Source organism: Aethalodelphis obliquidens, unplaced genomic scaffold (genome assembly GCF_003676395.1).
Source record: "Aethalodelphis obliquidens isolate GAN/ISIS:26980383/991018 unplaced genomic scaffold, ASM367639v1 scaffold72, whole genome shotgun sequence".
In the NCBI taxonomy this organism is placed as follows: Eukaryota; Metazoa; Chordata; class Mammalia; order Artiodactyla; family Delphinidae; genus Aethalodelphis; species Aethalodelphis obliquidens.
The window spans coordinates 182,809-200,736 of NW_020838016.1; the positions used below are offsets into that span (position 1 = coordinate 182,809).

The 17,928-nt window shown below is 36.2% G+C and overlaps 1 protein-coding gene across 1 annotated transcript in view; it reads left to right on the plus strand.

Annotated features, from left to right (window-relative positions):
- Positions 1-17,928, plus strand: part of DNAJC13 (DnaJ heat shock protein family (Hsp40) member C13) — a 128,123-nt gene that overhangs the window by 23,808 nt on the left and 86,387 nt on the right. The window contains exons 3-13 of the mRNA XM_027091650.1: positions 6,438-6,513; positions 7,315-7,464; positions 8,204-8,245; positions 10,931-11,131; positions 13,429-13,635; positions 13,727-13,822; positions 14,194-14,285; positions 15,615-15,781; positions 15,890-15,969; positions 16,052-16,221; positions 16,673-16,772. Coding sequence (XP_026947451.1) covers positions 6,438-6,513; positions 7,315-7,464; positions 8,204-8,245; positions 10,931-11,131; positions 13,429-13,635; positions 13,727-13,822; positions 14,194-14,285; positions 15,615-15,781; positions 15,890-15,969; positions 16,052-16,221; positions 16,673-16,772 — 1,381 coding nt within the window. The remainder of the gene's footprint in view (positions 1-6,437; positions 6,514-7,314; positions 7,465-8,203; positions 8,246-10,930; positions 11,132-13,428; positions 13,636-13,726; positions 13,823-14,193; positions 14,286-15,614; positions 15,782-15,889; positions 15,970-16,051; positions 16,222-16,672; positions 16,773-17,928) is intronic.

A 17,928-nucleotide genomic window follows, 5' to 3' on the forward strand; every position in this document is an offset into this window, starting at 1 on the left:
GTTATCTGATGGACTAAAATTTAGTTCAAGTAACTAGATTCTCAAGCTTTTAATAATAAAAGGAAAAACTCTAGATTCTGTGAGAATCCTAAAGGCTCCTAGAAATTGGTGTCCAAATCTTTTTGTTTATTTATTTTATTTTATTTTTGGCTGCGTTGGGTCTTTGTTGCTCCACGCAGGCTTTCTCTAGTTGCGGCCAACAGGGGCTACTCTTTGTTGCTGTGCGTGGGCTTCTCATTGTGGTGGCTTTTCTTGTTGTGGAGCACAGGCTCTAGGCACACGGGCTTCAATAGTTGTGGCACACGGGCTCAGTAGTGGCTCGCGGGCTCTAGAGCACAGGCTCAGTAGTTGTGGCGCACGGGCTGAGTTGCTCCGCGGCATGTGGGATCTTCCCTGGCCAGGGCTCAAACCCATGTCCGCTGCATTGGCAGGCAGATTCTTAGCCACCGCTCCACCAGGGAAGCCCCCAGATCTTACTTTTAAATGGTTGAGGCACCTAGGTGTTCAACCTAGGAAAGAATTCGCACTGAAAGTCTGATTGGCAGAAAAATTAGGTATGCTTCATATGAAGCTGAAAGACAGAACTTGGACCAGAGGGTGAAATTTGTGGAGAAGTATATATTGGCTTAGAACTAAGGAACAATAGTCAATATCTGCAGTACTGGAAAACAAATAGGTTAGTTGGTTCTCTCGTACTGGTAGTCGTCAACTACTAAAAGTAGCCAACTTTACTCAAGGTACTATAAGGGTTCGAGCTGTATGTTATAAGGACTAGATGAGGTAACATAAAAGCTGTCTTCCAACTCTGATTAGATGTGTTTGGCTTATTTGAGACCTGTTGCATAGACTGTCCACTGAAAGGATTGAGGATCTTAACTTTAAAAGTAACACACAAAGGTTTTATTATCCCAAGAAATTTGAGAACCATTATTTTATAATAAACACAAGCTTTTTCTATACCTTACAAAAAAGTAATGTTTAATTTTCTCTATTTTGAGAGAACTGAATAATATGAATTTTTGTGCAGAAGGGTATGACATTGTGATGGTGGCCAATATTTTTGTAATATCTCTTTCTCTTGATACTATTGTACATGCCTAATTGATATAAGCTAGTTAAGAAATTCAAATCCGAAATAAACTTTCATACAATGACCGACAGGTATCTTAGCTATTACTACTTTGAGGTTTATTTCAGATGTCTGAATTAGTTAACTAAATAACAAACAAAATATCTGCCCAGAGGAAACTAGGTCTTTAAGGGACTCTTATTCACTGCCACACCGTTCAACCCAGCACACTATGCTCATTTAATATTGGATCAATCCATGATAATACTTAATATGCAATATCTGATCTAATATATTAGTTTTTTCTCTCCCCCCCCAAAAAATTTGCCATATGGAAAAAAATCGTGATATAAAAAGTTGTTTCAAAGAAGAAAGCAATATTCATAAGGACTAGAAAGTTTAAGAATGGCATAACATTTTTATTTGCAGGAATTAATACAGGAGTGTGTTTGTTTTCATGTAAGTTAATATAAATTTAATCTGTCTGTTAAAAAATCTGAACATCACTTATCAAGATCCAAAACTGGAGTACATCCCCAGTTTTTGCTTCAGCGGTCTTGCTTTGCTGTCAGATGATCTTTCTTATCAGCACTATTGTTAGCACATCTTTTGTTCTTATCACCCAGTTCTTTATCACCGATTGCTATGGGAGCAAAATGACCCAACACAGAAAGCAGTTGTCTCAAATACTTTGTAATTTATTTGAGTGCCATTAGTTTCCTGATTCTAAATAACCTTATAGTTAATGGGTAATGTAAATCATTTCTTAATAGGCTATCACATTGGAATAAATCTGTGAGTTAAGAAAACTTAAGGAGTGGAAGAAATGCCTACTCCCTACAGGCATTTAATGATGTGTGTGGCTTTAGTTCCTGAAGAAAAGTAAACAAGTGCAGTAAATATATTGAATATTATATATTTACTAATGAATATTAATTTCATTGGGGGCAAAGGTGTTTGCTTTCACATTTCATCATGTGTATGGCATCATCTGTCATATATTTCTCATTTTGTCTACTTTATTCTTTATTCCTTTTGTAGTTGATTTTATGTAGCTGTATATTTTGTAATAAGAACTTGTTTTTAGTATGATAATTTTTAAGAATTAGCCAAGAGATTCATCTCAGACCCATAGAACTGCAAATTAAATTATTATGATTTAAAAATGGCAATTTCATGGACTTCCCTGGTGGTGCAGTGGTTAAGAATCCGCCTGCCAATGCAGGGGACACGGGTTCGAGCCCTGGTTCAGGAAGGTCCCACATGCTGCAGAGCAACTAAGCCCGTGTGCCACAACTACTGAGCCTGTGCTCTAGAGCCCGCGAGCCACAACTACTGAGCCGGCGCACCACAACTACTGAGCCCGCGCACCACAACAACTGAAGCCCGTGTGCCTAGAGCCCGTGCTCCACAACAAGAGAAGCCACTGCAATGAGAAGCCCGCGCACCACAACGAAGAGTAGACGCTGCTCGCCGCCACTAGAGAAAGGCCTCGTGCAGCAATGAAGACCCGATGCAGCCAAAAGAACAAACAAAAACCCCACAACATTGCAAATCAGCTATATTTCAATGAAAAATATTTTAAAAAAATTAAAATGGCAGTTTCTCATTACAGATAATGAATAAAATGTATTTTCTTCCTAAAGATATGAACTTGGTCTTTTCCTGGTGTCACAATGGTTATGAAGAAAAAAATTGGTGTGCTGTTAATTGCTATCTGATTTATATTGTGTTTTAAAAGCAAGAGTAAACTCATGGGTCATATAGATCTGAATGCATGGACTGGTCTGTTTAGCTAGTGGATAAACATTTATTGAGTACCTGGCTTTATGCAGTGCTGGGTACTATGCTAGGAGTTAGAGTTTCAAAGATAAGGAAGACATGTACCTCCTTGAATTTATAGAGTATTTGTCTATTCTTTATGACTTAAGACACCAGTGACTTGGTGAAAGTAAAATTTAAGAGAAAAACCTTAAATTGCAGGTGTAACTAACATACCATACATGTGAGCTCATTCAGATTTTAATCTCTAAATCTGATCTCCAAGGGACTTTTTAGATACTCTTTGAAGGTTTAGGGCTGCTTATAAATGTTTTAAATGACCTAGAAGTATTTGCCCTAACGTTAGAGAGTAGTCCAGCAGCCATTCTAGAGGAGAGAGGCATGGGGAGCTCTTAGAAGAAAGGAAGGGGAAGAAAGGGGAATGGAAGGGAATTCTCCTGAGAATTTCCTTACAGCTCTCTTCTTAGGAAGGCTTTAGAGCTCTGTATTTATCTGAAACATAGCTCTGAGTTTACTAGTCATGACAGTACTTTGGGCCTAATGAGCACCTCACTCCAGCATCCTTTTGCTGCAGGATCTAGATTGTGTTCTCTCCCATATGGTAGCCACTAAACATGCATGGCTATTCAAGTTTAAATAAAATTTAACATTCAGTTGCTCATTATCCACATTTCAAGTGCTCAATAGAGCTACCTAATTGGACAGTGTAGATACAGAATGTTTCCATCATTTTGGAAAGTTCTTTTGCACGGCACAAATCAGGATGAAAAAGTTACATGAGAAAAATGTTAGAAATTAGAAAGGGCTTCGTTGTGTGGAGGAAATTAGTATAGAATTGAAAAGTATATTTTCTTAACTGAGATCCTCTAAGATTTTGAATATGACAACATTAGTTGACATTTGGAACATTTCAGGCATTTAATTCTTACACTTTTGCTCCCAGAGTAAAATAAATAAGTTCTGTAGTTTTATTTCAGGATTATAAAAATTGGCATGTTTGAAATGAACTCATGTACAAAACAGAAATAGAGTCAAAGATGTAGAAAACAAACATGTTTACCAGGGGTTAAGGGAGGGAGGGATAAATTGGAAGATTGGGATTGACATGTACACGCTACTATATATAAAATAGATAACTAAAAAGGACCTATTGTATAGCACAGGGAATTCTACTCAGTACTCTGTAATGGCGTATATGGGAAAAGAATCTTTAAAAAAGTGGATATAGGGCTTCCCTGGTGGCGCAGTGGTTGAGAGTCCGTCTGCCAATGCAGGGGATGCAGGTTTGTGCCCCGGTCCGGGAGGATCCCGCGTGCCACGGAGCGGCTGGACCCGTGAGCTATGGCCGCTGGGCTTGTGCATCCAGAGTCTGTGCTTCGCAACGGTAGAGGCCACAACAGTGGGAGGCCCCGCGTACCGCAAAAAAAAAAAAAAAAAAAAAAAGTGGATATATGTATATGTATAACTGATTCACTTTGCTGTACACCTGCAACTAACAACATTGTAAATCAACTATACTCCAATAAAAATTTAAAAAAAGTGTCATGTTTGACTCTCAAGATGATTCTGAAAGTTAGAATTTGTGAATTCATATTTCTGTCATACATTTGATTTCATTATGTAATCTTCTGAGGCAAATATTGCTTTAATAAGATTTTCTTTGTTTTTCTTTGTTCCCATTAGTTGATTAAGCTTCTGAAGTTTTGAGACTTTTTATCTGTTTAGATAAATCCTCATCCACTTCACCAATCCTTCAACTTCTCCCCACTTTAGAAAGCAGCAAATGAATGTTTTTATGTTAAAAGGAAGGGCTCTCATTCTTTAGTTTCCCATTCCACTTTAGACATATGAAATTAGGGAGAAAAATTTGTAATATAGCAATATGGAAGACTAATACAATCTATCGTTTTTCCCCAAAATGGGAATTTCATCATTTTTATTATATAATATTATGATTAGAAGAAATAATAGGGAAATTAAAATGTGAAAGAGAGCTCTTTTGATCTTAATGGGAATACTCCTAGTGTGTGACCCTTGAGTCAGCTAGTGGCTGCTGGATTAAGGTGCCTTTTTACTGTATTAGTAGTTTAAAGCAGAAAAGCACAGTCTTTTCCATACATATAAAAAAGGCATCTGGGGGGCTTCCCTGGTGGCGCAGTGGTTGAGAGTCTGCCTGCCGATGCAGGGGATGCGGGTTCGTGCCCCGGTCTGGGAGGATCCCGCGTGCCGCGGAGCGGCTGGGCCCGTGAGCCATGGCCACTGGGCCTGCGCGTCTGGAGCCTGTGCTCCGTGACGGGAGAGGCCACAACAGTGAGAGGCTCGCGTACGGCAAAAAAAAAAAAAAAAAAAGGCATCTGATTGTGTTTAACGTACATTTTTGATCATTTAAAAATCTCTTATTAAAATACAAATAGATATTTCAATAAATATTATCAATTAATACATTCTTCTGATATTCAACTGTTTTCCTAAAATGACTGTCTTTGGTCATGGTGTATTACTATTTGAATATGCCATTTGATTCATATTGATAGTATTTATTTAAAAATAGATTGGTGTATTTTTTTTCTTTTTTGTATTGACTTACTAGATTTTAGTATCACTGAAAGAATTGAGAAGCTGTCCTTAGTCTGTTTCTTGGAACAATTTAAGAAGCATAGGATTTACCTGTTCCTTTAAGATTTCATCTCCTTGTTTGAGCCTTGGTACTTTTTTAGGGTGTAATTGTTTGCAGCTTTCTTAAATTCTTCTATATAGGGGTTGATTTATTCGTAATTTTCAAATGTATCAGCATAGACTTACATCATTTTTTTTCTTCTGTGTCTATGGTTATAAATTCTTTCATTCCTAATTTTGTTTTTGTATTTTCTTAGACCTATTTTATTTCCAAAGAGCTAATTCTTCAGTTTTAAATAAATTTTTCTAATTCAGTTTCCACTTTTATCATTATGAATTGCTCTCTCTTCTAAAGGATTACTGATACCCAGATGGTTTTTCTCCTTCATATATGTTGCTTTAAGTGAAGGAAGTGAAGTGAGAAGTGAAAATTGCTTGTCTGTGATGTAGCCTTCCTACTTCTATAAAATGGCAGCACTTAAATGTAATAGGTAGTTGCTTAAATAGAAATTATTTAGATTCCAGAATAGTAGTGTGACAGACCAGTTGTAGGCCATAGCTTTTCCTTCATTTGCATCATGTTCTTGTCGAAAGGATATTTTGAAACAATTAGTAGTGTACAGTGTCTTTTTTTTTTTAATAAAATTTTCCCATTTAGAATCTTTTGGCATCCTCTGGCAGTGATTTGCTAACTTCATGTATACTAACAGCACAAGATTGCTTGCATAGGTTTTACTTTTCTACTTAAGGATCTTACTGTTTCACAGTAAAATGAGTGATGGGTGGGTCTTAATACCAGTAGCATTTCAGAACATTAAAAATGTGAGAATATAAAACGAAGATATATTTAGTCACGTTAATCAGTTAACACATTTCTATTTATTTATTGAAATGTTCCTTTTGTGTTATATGTATTTTGTTATAAAATGTTTCTTTTATTTAAGACTAAACTTAAGTACTTCCTTTGTAGGTATAAGCGTGTCTTTTCAGTTGGAACCCATGCGATTACTACATATAATCCCAATACCCTAGAAGTAACAAATCAGGTAATTATGTTAGAAGCTATTAGGTGTTTGAACTCCATTTGAATTTTAAAAGCCAGGTTAAAACCTGACCCATGACTCCCTGTCTGAAATCAGTACTTTAGGGTAAAAGTGTCAAATCTGAAAAAGATTAATATGCTTATATAATGCTAAGTGCTCAGGACCAAGCATAAATAAAGGGGGCATGTGTGTGCTTATTTCTAGGCTCTAAGGGGTATAACATTTTAATATGTTACTATTGATTACAGCAGTCTTTTTAATGTAAAATTCGTAAATTCTTTATAATTTTAAAGGTAGCCTTGTTACTGTAATACAGGCATACATAAGTCACAAGTGCAGTGGTTGGAAAATACTTGTAATGAAAGTAAGGTTACTATTTATAAAGGCAAGACTAATGTGAATATGGGTAAGTAAACATAAATATATTCTAGTTTATTTTAATTCTAAATTAGGTATGTTTTACAGATTCTTCTTTTTGTTGCTGTTTTTGACACATTTGTAGGTAACCATAAAATGCTATTCCCCAGTTCTTTTCACATCTATGTATTTTAATTGTTTTGGATTAATGTCATCAATCATTGAATTTGGAAAACGGATAGGACTTCTTTATTGTCTCTGATGACTGAAAACTTTTAAAAGTTTGTTTTATAGAATTATTGTAAGACAAAACCGTTTCTAGACCTCAGTACTGTTTTGTAAAATTTTCTCATTTAATCAGTGATTGTGAAATTAAAGTAGTAAAAATAAGTGTTGCATTTCCCCATAGTATAGCACAAGTTGAAAGAATTCCTTTCTTTTTGTTAGTGGCCTTATGGAGACATTTGCAGCATCAGCCCTGTTGGAAAAGGACAAGGAACAGAGTTCAACCTCACATTTCGTAAAGGCAGTGGAAAAAAGTCAGAAACATTAAAATTTTCTACAGAGCACAGAACAGAACTTCTTACAGAAGCATTGGTAAGAACCATTTCATGTTAATAAACTAAATTTCTCTCTTCTTTTTCTTAATGAAACAGTTACATTAAACTACAAATATTAATGTTCTGAGTCCCTGTTCCCACTATGCTTATTTTTTTCTTATTGACCCTTAACTCGACACTGTGAAACTTTCACTTTTTTCTTACTGATAGGCTGGTTAATCCTTTATATTTGATAGTTTTTAAATACATTATACAGAACAAAGCAGTTTAACGTTTAATTAATCTATCCTGTTTTTCAGTAAAATTTCACACTTTATTGAATATCCTTAAACTATAACTTTAATAACATTTTTTGTAATAGATTTATTTATTTATTTTGGCTGCATTGGGTCTTTGTTGCTGCACACAGGCTTTTTCTAGTTGTGGCGAGTGGGGGCTACTCTTTGCTGCAGTGCAGTGGCTTCTCTTGTTGCGGAACACGGGCTTTAGGCGCACAGGCTTCAGTAGTTGTGGCGCGTGGGCTCAGTAGTTGTGGCATACGGGCTTAGTTGCTCCGCGGCATGTGGGATCATCCTGGACCAGGGCTCGAACCTGTGTCCCCTGCATTGGCAGGCACATTCTTAACCACTGTGCCACCCGGGATGTCCCTAATAACATTTTTTAATATCAGGGTTACCAAGTTAGGATTTTAACTTTGGATAGAAAGTACTGAATTGAAATGTGAGTCTTTCTTACCAATCTGTGGTTATAAACTATGCTTATATCTTCTCTTTCAGAGATTTAGAACTGATTTTTCAGAAGGAAAAATCACAGGAAGGGCAAGTATTTAACATTTATTAATATCTATCTTTATTATTTCAAATGTTGTGCTTTAGAAATCATTCCATGAACTGTGTGTTCCCTTTATGGCAAAGTTAAAGGGGAAAAAAATGAAACAACTTTAATGTCTCCTGATATCATGTGATAGAGAGATGAGTGTAATTTAACAGGAAACTCAAATATGAATAATTAGACTTATGACTGTTACTGCTGATAGTTGGGAAAAAATCTTCAGCTAGAACTCAGCATTAAAAACAATGCTTCATTCACGAAGTCTTTATTCAGTATTCTGAAACAGCAAGAGAAGCTTCACGCTGCTGATAATACTTGTTAGACCATGCAATAGTTGTTTGGTGTAGGAGATTCCTATTTCAGAAGTATTAAAGTTTTAAGAATGTTTATGTATTGAAACTGTCTTATTACATGTTCTTGCACTGGATCTGGCCAATAATGAAGCTTTGCAGGGTGCACTGACAGCTTTCAGGAAGCTCATTAGAATTTAATTTTTCCAGGCCTTCTCTAGTCACGTTACAGCAGCATTTAAACTAAATCAGAGTCTTCTGGGGACGGTAAATGGGTGTTGATACTTTTTTCACTCCCTTGAAATAGGGGGGATGTAGAGTAATGTGTAAACTCATAGCACTGTCCAGAACGCTAGCCTCTGGCAGAAGGCAGGATCTGAACTCTCATATGCTGGCAGCACTGTTCCCCTGTTTTTTTTAAAAGCCCTCACGCATCTTGTATATAGATGTTCTATTCCTGTTTTAGTGTCCCAAAAGCCTCACTGATCTCAACTCAAGCAATTGACTGGTTGCCCAGGAGCCATTTAAAATAGCTTAATGGTGTTTGGTGAGCTGCTTGTTTCTTATACATGATGAGGCACAATCAGATTTATATAAATCATAATTTGGTATGCTTATTTTAGTTATTTTATGTTAGTGGGTGAGTTTTCTGTATATCTCGTCTGTTTGGAAAACAACTGCTTCCAGAAGCATACTTAGAGATTTTGTTTATAAGCTTCCTTTTATATCCGTTAACTTCAGCAACTTAATACTTTTCAAAATTTTGTGGTGAAAACAGTATCCCTAGAAGATTGCCTGAAGGACAGCAATTTTACATAAGTTGAATTTGGCCTCAGGCCTCTCATTGCCCCTGGATATACTCTAAATCAAGGTCTCTCAAGACTGTCTTGGCCTCCACAGTCCTGAAGGACAGTGATTTGTTTCCCTTGGCAAATCTCTTTACTTGACAGTTGATTATCAGCTGGAGGAATGGAGAGTATCCTGTGCGAGTGGGCTGTGGGGCATGTAAACCAGCATAGTTGGGAAAAGCACCACTTTTTGTGGCCTCCCTTCTACCCCCACTTCTGCTGGAAAGGTGTGGCACTGCTCCATCCTTTAGTTCAGAATCAAGGCTCTAGATATATTCTTGGGTTAATGCAGGCCTTTTTGTCTTTCAGCAGAATTCCTTTTATGAAACCATAATGTGCATGATGCCATAGATCAGTAATGCTGAGGGGATTGATGTGGTATGATCTTGTGAACTTCATTGCTGGGTTTAATGTTGGAGTATTAGCGGAGGTGTTTATTATCTAATGCCTTACTGTCTTTTCTGAACACCTGCAAGAGAATTTTTCTCTTATTTTAGTATTAGAAATAGTTGTACTCTTGAGCAGCAACCAGTTTATTTTTACCTTAAGAATCATGTAACTGACCATGTGTTCCTCTTCATATTGATGGGTAGAAAACTTTGTGGTCTTTTTGGGTAGACAATGGAATGTTCACTACACATCTGACATTTTGTTATCCTTATTTTCTCTTTACCTCATTTTGCCTTTATTTTAAATTATTCTATACACATCATTTTAGTTAGCAGCCTCAATTAAACATTTTTTTCTTTTTAAGAGTAAAACTGGGTAGTAAATGGATGTTGACCATTGTAATTATTTCTGATACTAGGTACTTTAATTTACAAAGGAATGTTCTCTAAATGGAATTTTACTTGCTAATGAGATCAAACTTCTAAAGATGTTTCCAATGGTGTGATTAGAAAAGCCTACGGTGTTTAAATTGAATACTGTAACAGCCCTGAAATGTGACTTAGCTCTTTTCTATATCTAACTTGGTTAAAAGAAGCATAGGGACCTCAGCTCAGTGCTCTGTGATGACCTAGATGGGTGGGATGGGGTCGGGGGCGGGGGGGGGGGGAGATCCAAGAGGGAGGGGATATATGTATAAATATAGCTGAGTCACGTCGTTGTACAGCAGAAACTAACACAACATTGTAAAGCAACTATAATCTAATTTTTAGAAATCCATTAACAAAAGTTGAAATCTTTTCTCCAATAGAACTCTTGAAGAATAACATTTCTATTTAGGATTTCCCTAAAAAAATTTTTTTATAGATTTGCATAAAGGTGACTTAAAATTGTTTCACAAAATATTGTAACCCAAACCTTTGTTAATTGTAAAAGGACATACTGTCTTCAGTTAGCATGAACATTCTTAATTGAATAAACATAAACCTCCAAATGTCTAAAATAAAAATGATTTTAACAATTTGGATAGTATCTCTACATATTTATAGTTTTTGGTTGTTTCAGTAGTGACTGATAAGTTAAATGTAACTGTGTTTTATGGTAAACTTAAATATGAATCTAAAAGTATTATTATCTTTCTCTCTAGAGATATAACTGCTATAAGCATCACTGGAGTGATATAAGAAAACCTGTCATTTTGGAAGTAACACCAGGAGGCTTTGACCAAATTAATCCTGCGACCAACAGAGTCCTCTGTTCCTATGACTATAGAAATATTGAAGGCTTTGTAGATCTCTCTGATTATCAAGGAGGGTTTTGTATACTTTATGGCGGATTTAGTAGATTGGTAAGTAGTGTTTTTAAAAAGCCATTTTAAAAGGGACATGACCGTTTGAAGGACAGCAGAGTTAATTTTGAAATTTCCTGAGTCCTCAGGGAGGAAGTATGATATGTATTATGAGTGCAGGCTTTGGTATCAACGAGACCTGAGCTTGAATCCCAATTTGCAGCTCTATAAAATGAGGAGAGTAATAGGTATGTTAATAGGTTTTTGTGTTTTGGATCGAATCAGATAATCTATGTAAAATGCTTAGCACAGTGTGTGGCTTAATATTCAATAAATGGTAGTTACAGTTTTATTTTCATTATTATTAATGTCTTACCTGAAAGTTTCTAAGCTTTCTTTGAAAAGGTATTTTAAAATCTTTTTTTTAATAGTCTTCTTTCCTTCGCCCAGCTATTTGTAATCTGAATATTCATTGAAACTTCAAATTTGGAATTTATTGCATGTTTTTGTCTTGAAATTCTGAATTATATGTAAATTTTGGGATACGGCAGAATGCCCTGTATGTTGGCAGTAGAAGCTGAGCTGTAGAAGATGACCATCTTTTTTTTATAAGAAACGTCCTGCCTTAATTAAACCCCACATCTCAAAGATGAGCATTAAGAGGGTCCACATGGAGAGGCTCAGCTGAACTTACTCTCAAGAATCCTTTCTCTTGAGAATTTTAATTCCCATAGCTACCTTAATGTCCTGGGAACACTACTCCAAGATTTAGTGTTCTGTAGATAAATTATCCATCCCTGGGTAACAGAGCCAGGGCAAGTCTTTTGGATATACAAGAGGCTAGAGGGTAGCAAAAGGGAAGTAAAAAGAATGGTGGGGCTTCCCTGATGGCGCAGTGGTTGAGAGTCCGCCTGCCGATGCAGGGGACACAGGTTCGTGCCCCGGTCCAGGAAGATCCCACATGCCGCGGAGCGGCTGCGCCCGTGAGCCATGGCCACTGAGCCTGCGCGTCCGGAGCCTGTGCTCCGCAACGGGAGAGGCCACAACAGTGAGAGGCCCGCGTACCGCAAAAAAAAAAAAAAAAAAAAATGGTGGATGGGGTGAACAATCTGACTTACAAAATATGTTAACTCTTCAGAGTTACAGGCCTTTACTCATCCTAGATTTCACTGCTTACCCAGATGATGGGTACCATCCTAGTGTCCCTCATCTAGGAATGTACATGTAGACATTTTGTTACCTCTGAGTCTAGACCCAAAAGGTGAAGGCCCAAAGAGAAAATTAGTTCCTTCTCCCACACTAAAGCAGCCTAAAGCCTGCTGTCATAGTGCTGTCCAAAGGTCTTTCTCTTCCCTGGGTGGTGGAAATTTATAATGATTAACACCTTGGTGGAAAACATACCTAATTACAGGAATATGGCCTCACAGACCTTAACAGAATCACAGTAATTCACCAAGCCTTACAATGCATAAGGTAAACATTAAGGATAAGAATTGCCAACATTTTTTATTGCTTGATGGCATCAAGCACTTTTAAATTTTAATCATCCACTTTCTAAGCATACTGTCTGCCTTTTAAAAGACACTAGCTAAAATGAGACATTCACTACAAATATGAGACCATGACAGATCCATTCAGCAAACCTTCATCTGGTACCTGCTGCATCCATAGTGACTAGATATGCTGCTGGGAATAAAATGAGGTTTTAAAACATGATCTGATCCAGCGTTTCTCAGCAGGGTAGTTAGTGGCATTCTGGGCAGGACAGGTCTTTCTTGTGTGGGATTCTCCTGCCCTGCCCTTCACGGGATATTAAGCATTTCTGGCCTCCAGGTACCAAATGCAAGTAGCAATATATCCTTAACCTTTGTAATACACTCTGGAGGTTGGTTTGTAATATTCATAGGCCAATGACTTGTAAACATTTAAACATTCTTTAAGGTAATCTTACAAGAAAGTCCACTATATAAAAACAGACGAAGTCAGAGCTACCTTAGTTGAAACTGGGAATCCTGTCCACATAGTACCCACGCCCTGACTGGACTTAGCTGGGGTTCCTGGGGCCTCTTCTGGAAGCCCCAGAGCGCTGTTTTCCACGCGGTGATGAGAACCAGACTCTGAGAAGTTAGGAGATAATTTCTATTCAGTGATTATTTTGCCAGGCTCTCTATCTCAGACTTTGTGATTTTAATTTAATAATAGTATTTCAGCCACAACACACTGCTTATTTACTTCTGATAAGATCTACCTTTTTTTGCTAGAAGTGCCCCTTCAGTCACTTTCCTATGAGCTGATTTCACTAAGGTCACATTTTAGTTATTTCAACGCTGACTTTTTAAATTTCAAAATTTGTGCAGCATTTATTTGCATCAGAACAAAGAGAAGAAATTATCAAAAGTGCAATAGATCATGCTGGCAACTATATAGGTATTTCATTGCGGATCAGAAAAGAACCTTTAGAATTTGAGCAATATTTGAATCTTCGCTTTGGGAAATACAGCACTGATGAATCCATCACATCTTTAGCAGAGTTTGTAGTCCAAAAAATATCACCTAGACATTCGGTAAGCCCATATGTTAAAAGTAAAAATTTGTTCATCTGATTTTGACATTTTTCTTCAATAATTTTTTAATATGTATCAATTTTGTTTGAAGGAACCTATAAAAAGAATTCTAGCACTTACAGAAACATGTTTAGTGGAACGTGATCCAGCAACCTATAATATTGCAACATTGAAGCCCTTAGGAGAAGTAAGTTTCAGCAATATTAGCTTAAATGAGATTTCTCCTTATTGATAAATTAGAATAATTTTCTTTCTATTTTAATGTTTTTTAATACCTGAAGAATAGGAAACAGGAAGAATCTGTATTCTTCATTGTATTTACTGATCTTAGAACAATGAATATTGCAAAATTTACTTTCCAAGTATACAATGAAAACTTTTTATTTGATATTGTGTGAAAATTTGAATGAGACTTTTAAGTGGCTCTTAAAGTCTGATATTATAAACAAGTTACATCTTTAAATATTGACTTCTGTCAGCTAAATGATGTGTAGTTTTTCTAATGAAATACTGTAAAACTAAATGTCTTTCGTGGAACTTGTGTTTTATTTTCCTTAGGTATTTGCATTGGTTTGTGACTCAGAAAACCCACAACTTTTTACCATTGAATTTATAAAAGGCCAAATACGGAAATACTCTTCAACAGAAAGGTATTTTTTAAAATTCATCTAGCTTTTAAGATCCTCGTATGTGCAAGGCAAAGTGCTTCATTAAAGTGCTTCATTACATAAGTTACATTAAAATTATGTAACTTAGGAAAAGACAACTCTATTTTGTTGCATATGTAAAATGTCCTTCATTTAGTTTTCAAGTTTCTAAAGAGTATAAAAATGGTGACTTGATTTTAAATGAAAGGATGAAAAATAAAGTGTATTTCTGAAACTTACACTTTTAAAGTATTTAAAAAATAGCACCTTTCACTTTCATTCTTAAATTGTTTGGGTAGTGGCAGCAAGTTACTTTAATATAAATATACTCAATGAAACTAACACAGCATTGTAAATCAGCTATAATTGTGTGCAGGTTTTGTGTGGATGTAAGTTTTAAACTCCTTTAGGTGAATACAAAGGAATGTAATCACTGGATCATAGGGTAAGAGGATGTTGAGTTTTGTAAGAACTGCCAAACTATCTTCCAAAAGTGGCTGTACCATTGTGCATTCCAACCATTTTGCATTCCAACCAGCAGTGAATGAGAGTTCCTGTTGTTCCACATCCTCATCAGCATTTGGTGGTGTCAGTGTTCCAGATTTTGGCCATTCTAATACTGGTGTTGTGGTATCTTGTTTTAATTAGCATTTTCCTGATGTCATATGATGTAGAGCACCTTTTCATGTGTTTATTTGCTGTCTGTATATCTTCTTTGGTGAGGTCTCTGTTAAGGACTTTGGATCATTTTTTAATTGGATTGTTTTTCTTGTTGTTGAATTTTAAGAGTTCTTTGTATATTTTGGGTAATAATCCTTTATCAGATATGTCTTTTGTAAATATTTTCTCCCAAACGTGGCTTGTCTTTTCATTCTCTTGATGAAGTTTCTTGAAAAAGTAAAACTGTAGAGACAGAAGGAGATGAATGGTTGCCTTGGGGTGATGGAAGTGTACAAAAACTGGTTTGTGATAATGATTGCACAACTGTACAAATTTACTAAAAATTACCAGACTGTACGATTTAATTGAATGAATTTTGTGATTTGTAAGTTATACCTCAGCAAAACAGTTAAAAATCTTAAAATTACAAAACAAGAAGAAAACGTTAACACTCCATGCCTTTAGTAACTCATACATGGTATGTAACAGCAAAGTGAAGAGCTAGTATTGGAATGTCAGGTTCTCTCCTAATGCCACTGTTCTTTTTAGCTTCCCTTGTACCCAGAGTGCCCCCCTGAGCAGGTAGCCTGCTAAAGGGCCTATGCTCCCTTCTAAATCAAAATTTTCCTAAATTATCAATCCTAAAACCTTTTTATTTTTAACCTTGCTTAGAGATTCCTTATTAGCAAGTTTGTTGGATGGAGTAAGAGCCTCTGGTAACAGAGATGTTTGTGTAAAAATGACATCAACTCATAAAGGTCAACGATGGGGGTTACTCAGCATGCCCGTTGATGAAGAAGTAGAGAGCCTTCATCTCAGATTCTTGGCTACACCTCCAAGTAAGTATTGATTTAAATGTAATTTCATTTGCATCCATCTACTTAACAATAATTTAAGAAATATAATGCAGATCTCTAAATCTTTTTGAACATTTCATCTCCTTACAGATGGCAACTTTGCAGATGCTGTATTCAGGTTCAACGCTAATATTTCATATAGTGGAGTTCTCCATGCTGTAACGCAGGATGTAAGATAAATTGTATCATAATATGTTCATTGTCATTAACTTTTGGTATGGAAACTTCTTTGAACTATTCTTCCTTACCTAGGGTCTCTTCTCAGAAAACAAAGAAAAACTGATCAATAATGCCATAACGGCATTATTGTCCCAAGAGGGGGATGTTGTTGCTTCCAATGCAGAACTTGAGAGTCAGTTCCAGGCTGTGAGGAGGCTTGTGGCTTCCAAAGCTGGTTTTCTAGCCTTTACTCAGCTTCCAAAGTAAGTTGCCTTAATTTTTTTCTTCAGAGAATTTGAACAACTCAAAATAGCAAATAATCAACAGTTTACCTCTTTATATCTGAGTAAAACCTGATACCTTTTAATATGGTGATACAGTAGTTTCTATTCATGAGAAATAAAAAAGGAAGGTGAATGGAAATGATATTTCTGACTTATTTATCCATTCACCCGTGATATTACTGACTCTGTTTTAGTGAATTTGAATGGGAAATTTTATGCCTTTTAGTTTTAATTAACCTTAAAAAAACTCTTCCCCTTGAAAGAAAAAAATTATTGTGATAACTGATATGTTCCACAGATGGGATTCAGAATATGTAATTGCTATAGTAATGCAATAGAAACTTAAGATGATTTATGTTATATTTTAATAATAAAATAATAGAATAATGCTCAGGCATTGCTACTATATGCTGTTGTTTTGTTCTACAAGGTTTCGGGAGCGTCTAGGAGTGAAGGTAGTAAAAGCACTCAAGAGGAGCAACAATGGAGTAATCCACGCAGCCGTTGATATGCTCTGTGCCCTCATGTGTGTAAGTACTAGTGTTTTTCTTAAGTAAACTGATTTTGTTTAAGTTGACTGATGGTTTAAACTTCCACAAATCCAGATTTTCATTGTACCAATTAAATTCAGTGTTTCTATATTTCCTAACTTGCTCTCATAGCAATCTACTTATTCAAATAAACATTTGTTTAGCATAAACTAGGCACCATGCTATGTACTAGAAATACAAAGATGTTAAGGCAAAGTTACTTCCTTGAAATTGCTAACAGTTTAGTAAGGTAGGCATACGTATACAATATAAAGTAGTAGCAGCCATGGGATCCGTAAAAAGCAGCACTTAATTTTGGTTTTGTGATGAGGAGAAGATAAAAGATTCTAAGCCAGTCTTTCTGGAAGACATTACCTTGATCTGAATTTTGAAAGGCAGGCAGGTATTTTCTAGCTGTGAGAAGACTTTCCTAGGAAGAAGGAATAGCATGTGCAAAAGCATATTTGGGAAGCAGCAAATAATTGAATATGACTGGATCACAACATATGTATGGGGGCACATGGGATTAGGAGTTATAGCTAGAGATGTATGCAGAGACAGCCATAAAAAGCCTTTTGTATCAGACAGAGAAGCAAGATTTGTATGCTTTAGTAAGGAACAACTGAAGGATTTTTCAACAGGAGTGATAACATACCATGTTTGAATTTTAGAAAGCTCATGGATGGTATGTGGAGTGTAGATTAGAGGTCAAGTTAAGAGGCGGGTAGAGCAAATTATCATGTGAGACATGAGATGCTGAGGTAGGATGGGCTAAAGAAGGCACATTTGAAAGCTGTTTGAGAGGTAAAAATCTAACTTGATGACAGCTTGTTGGGGGGGAAAAGCAGCTGTTCAATATAACTTTCAAGTTTCTGATTTATCTCAATTTTGTGTAGAGTATATGAGACTTTATTCCTTATATTAAGTGTTTTTAGGCAGACTTAGTGGTATACAGTAAACATAAGTAATCACTTGTTTAAAACCTTATTTATTCCCCAAAGTGGATTTTATTATTTTTACTACAAATAATTCCATTAAAGAATTAGTGAGGGACTTCTTTGGTGATCCAGTGGTTAAGACTTCGTGCTCCCAATTCAGGGGGTCTGGGGTTGATTCCTGGTCAGGGAACTAGATCCCACATGCCGCAACTAAGAGT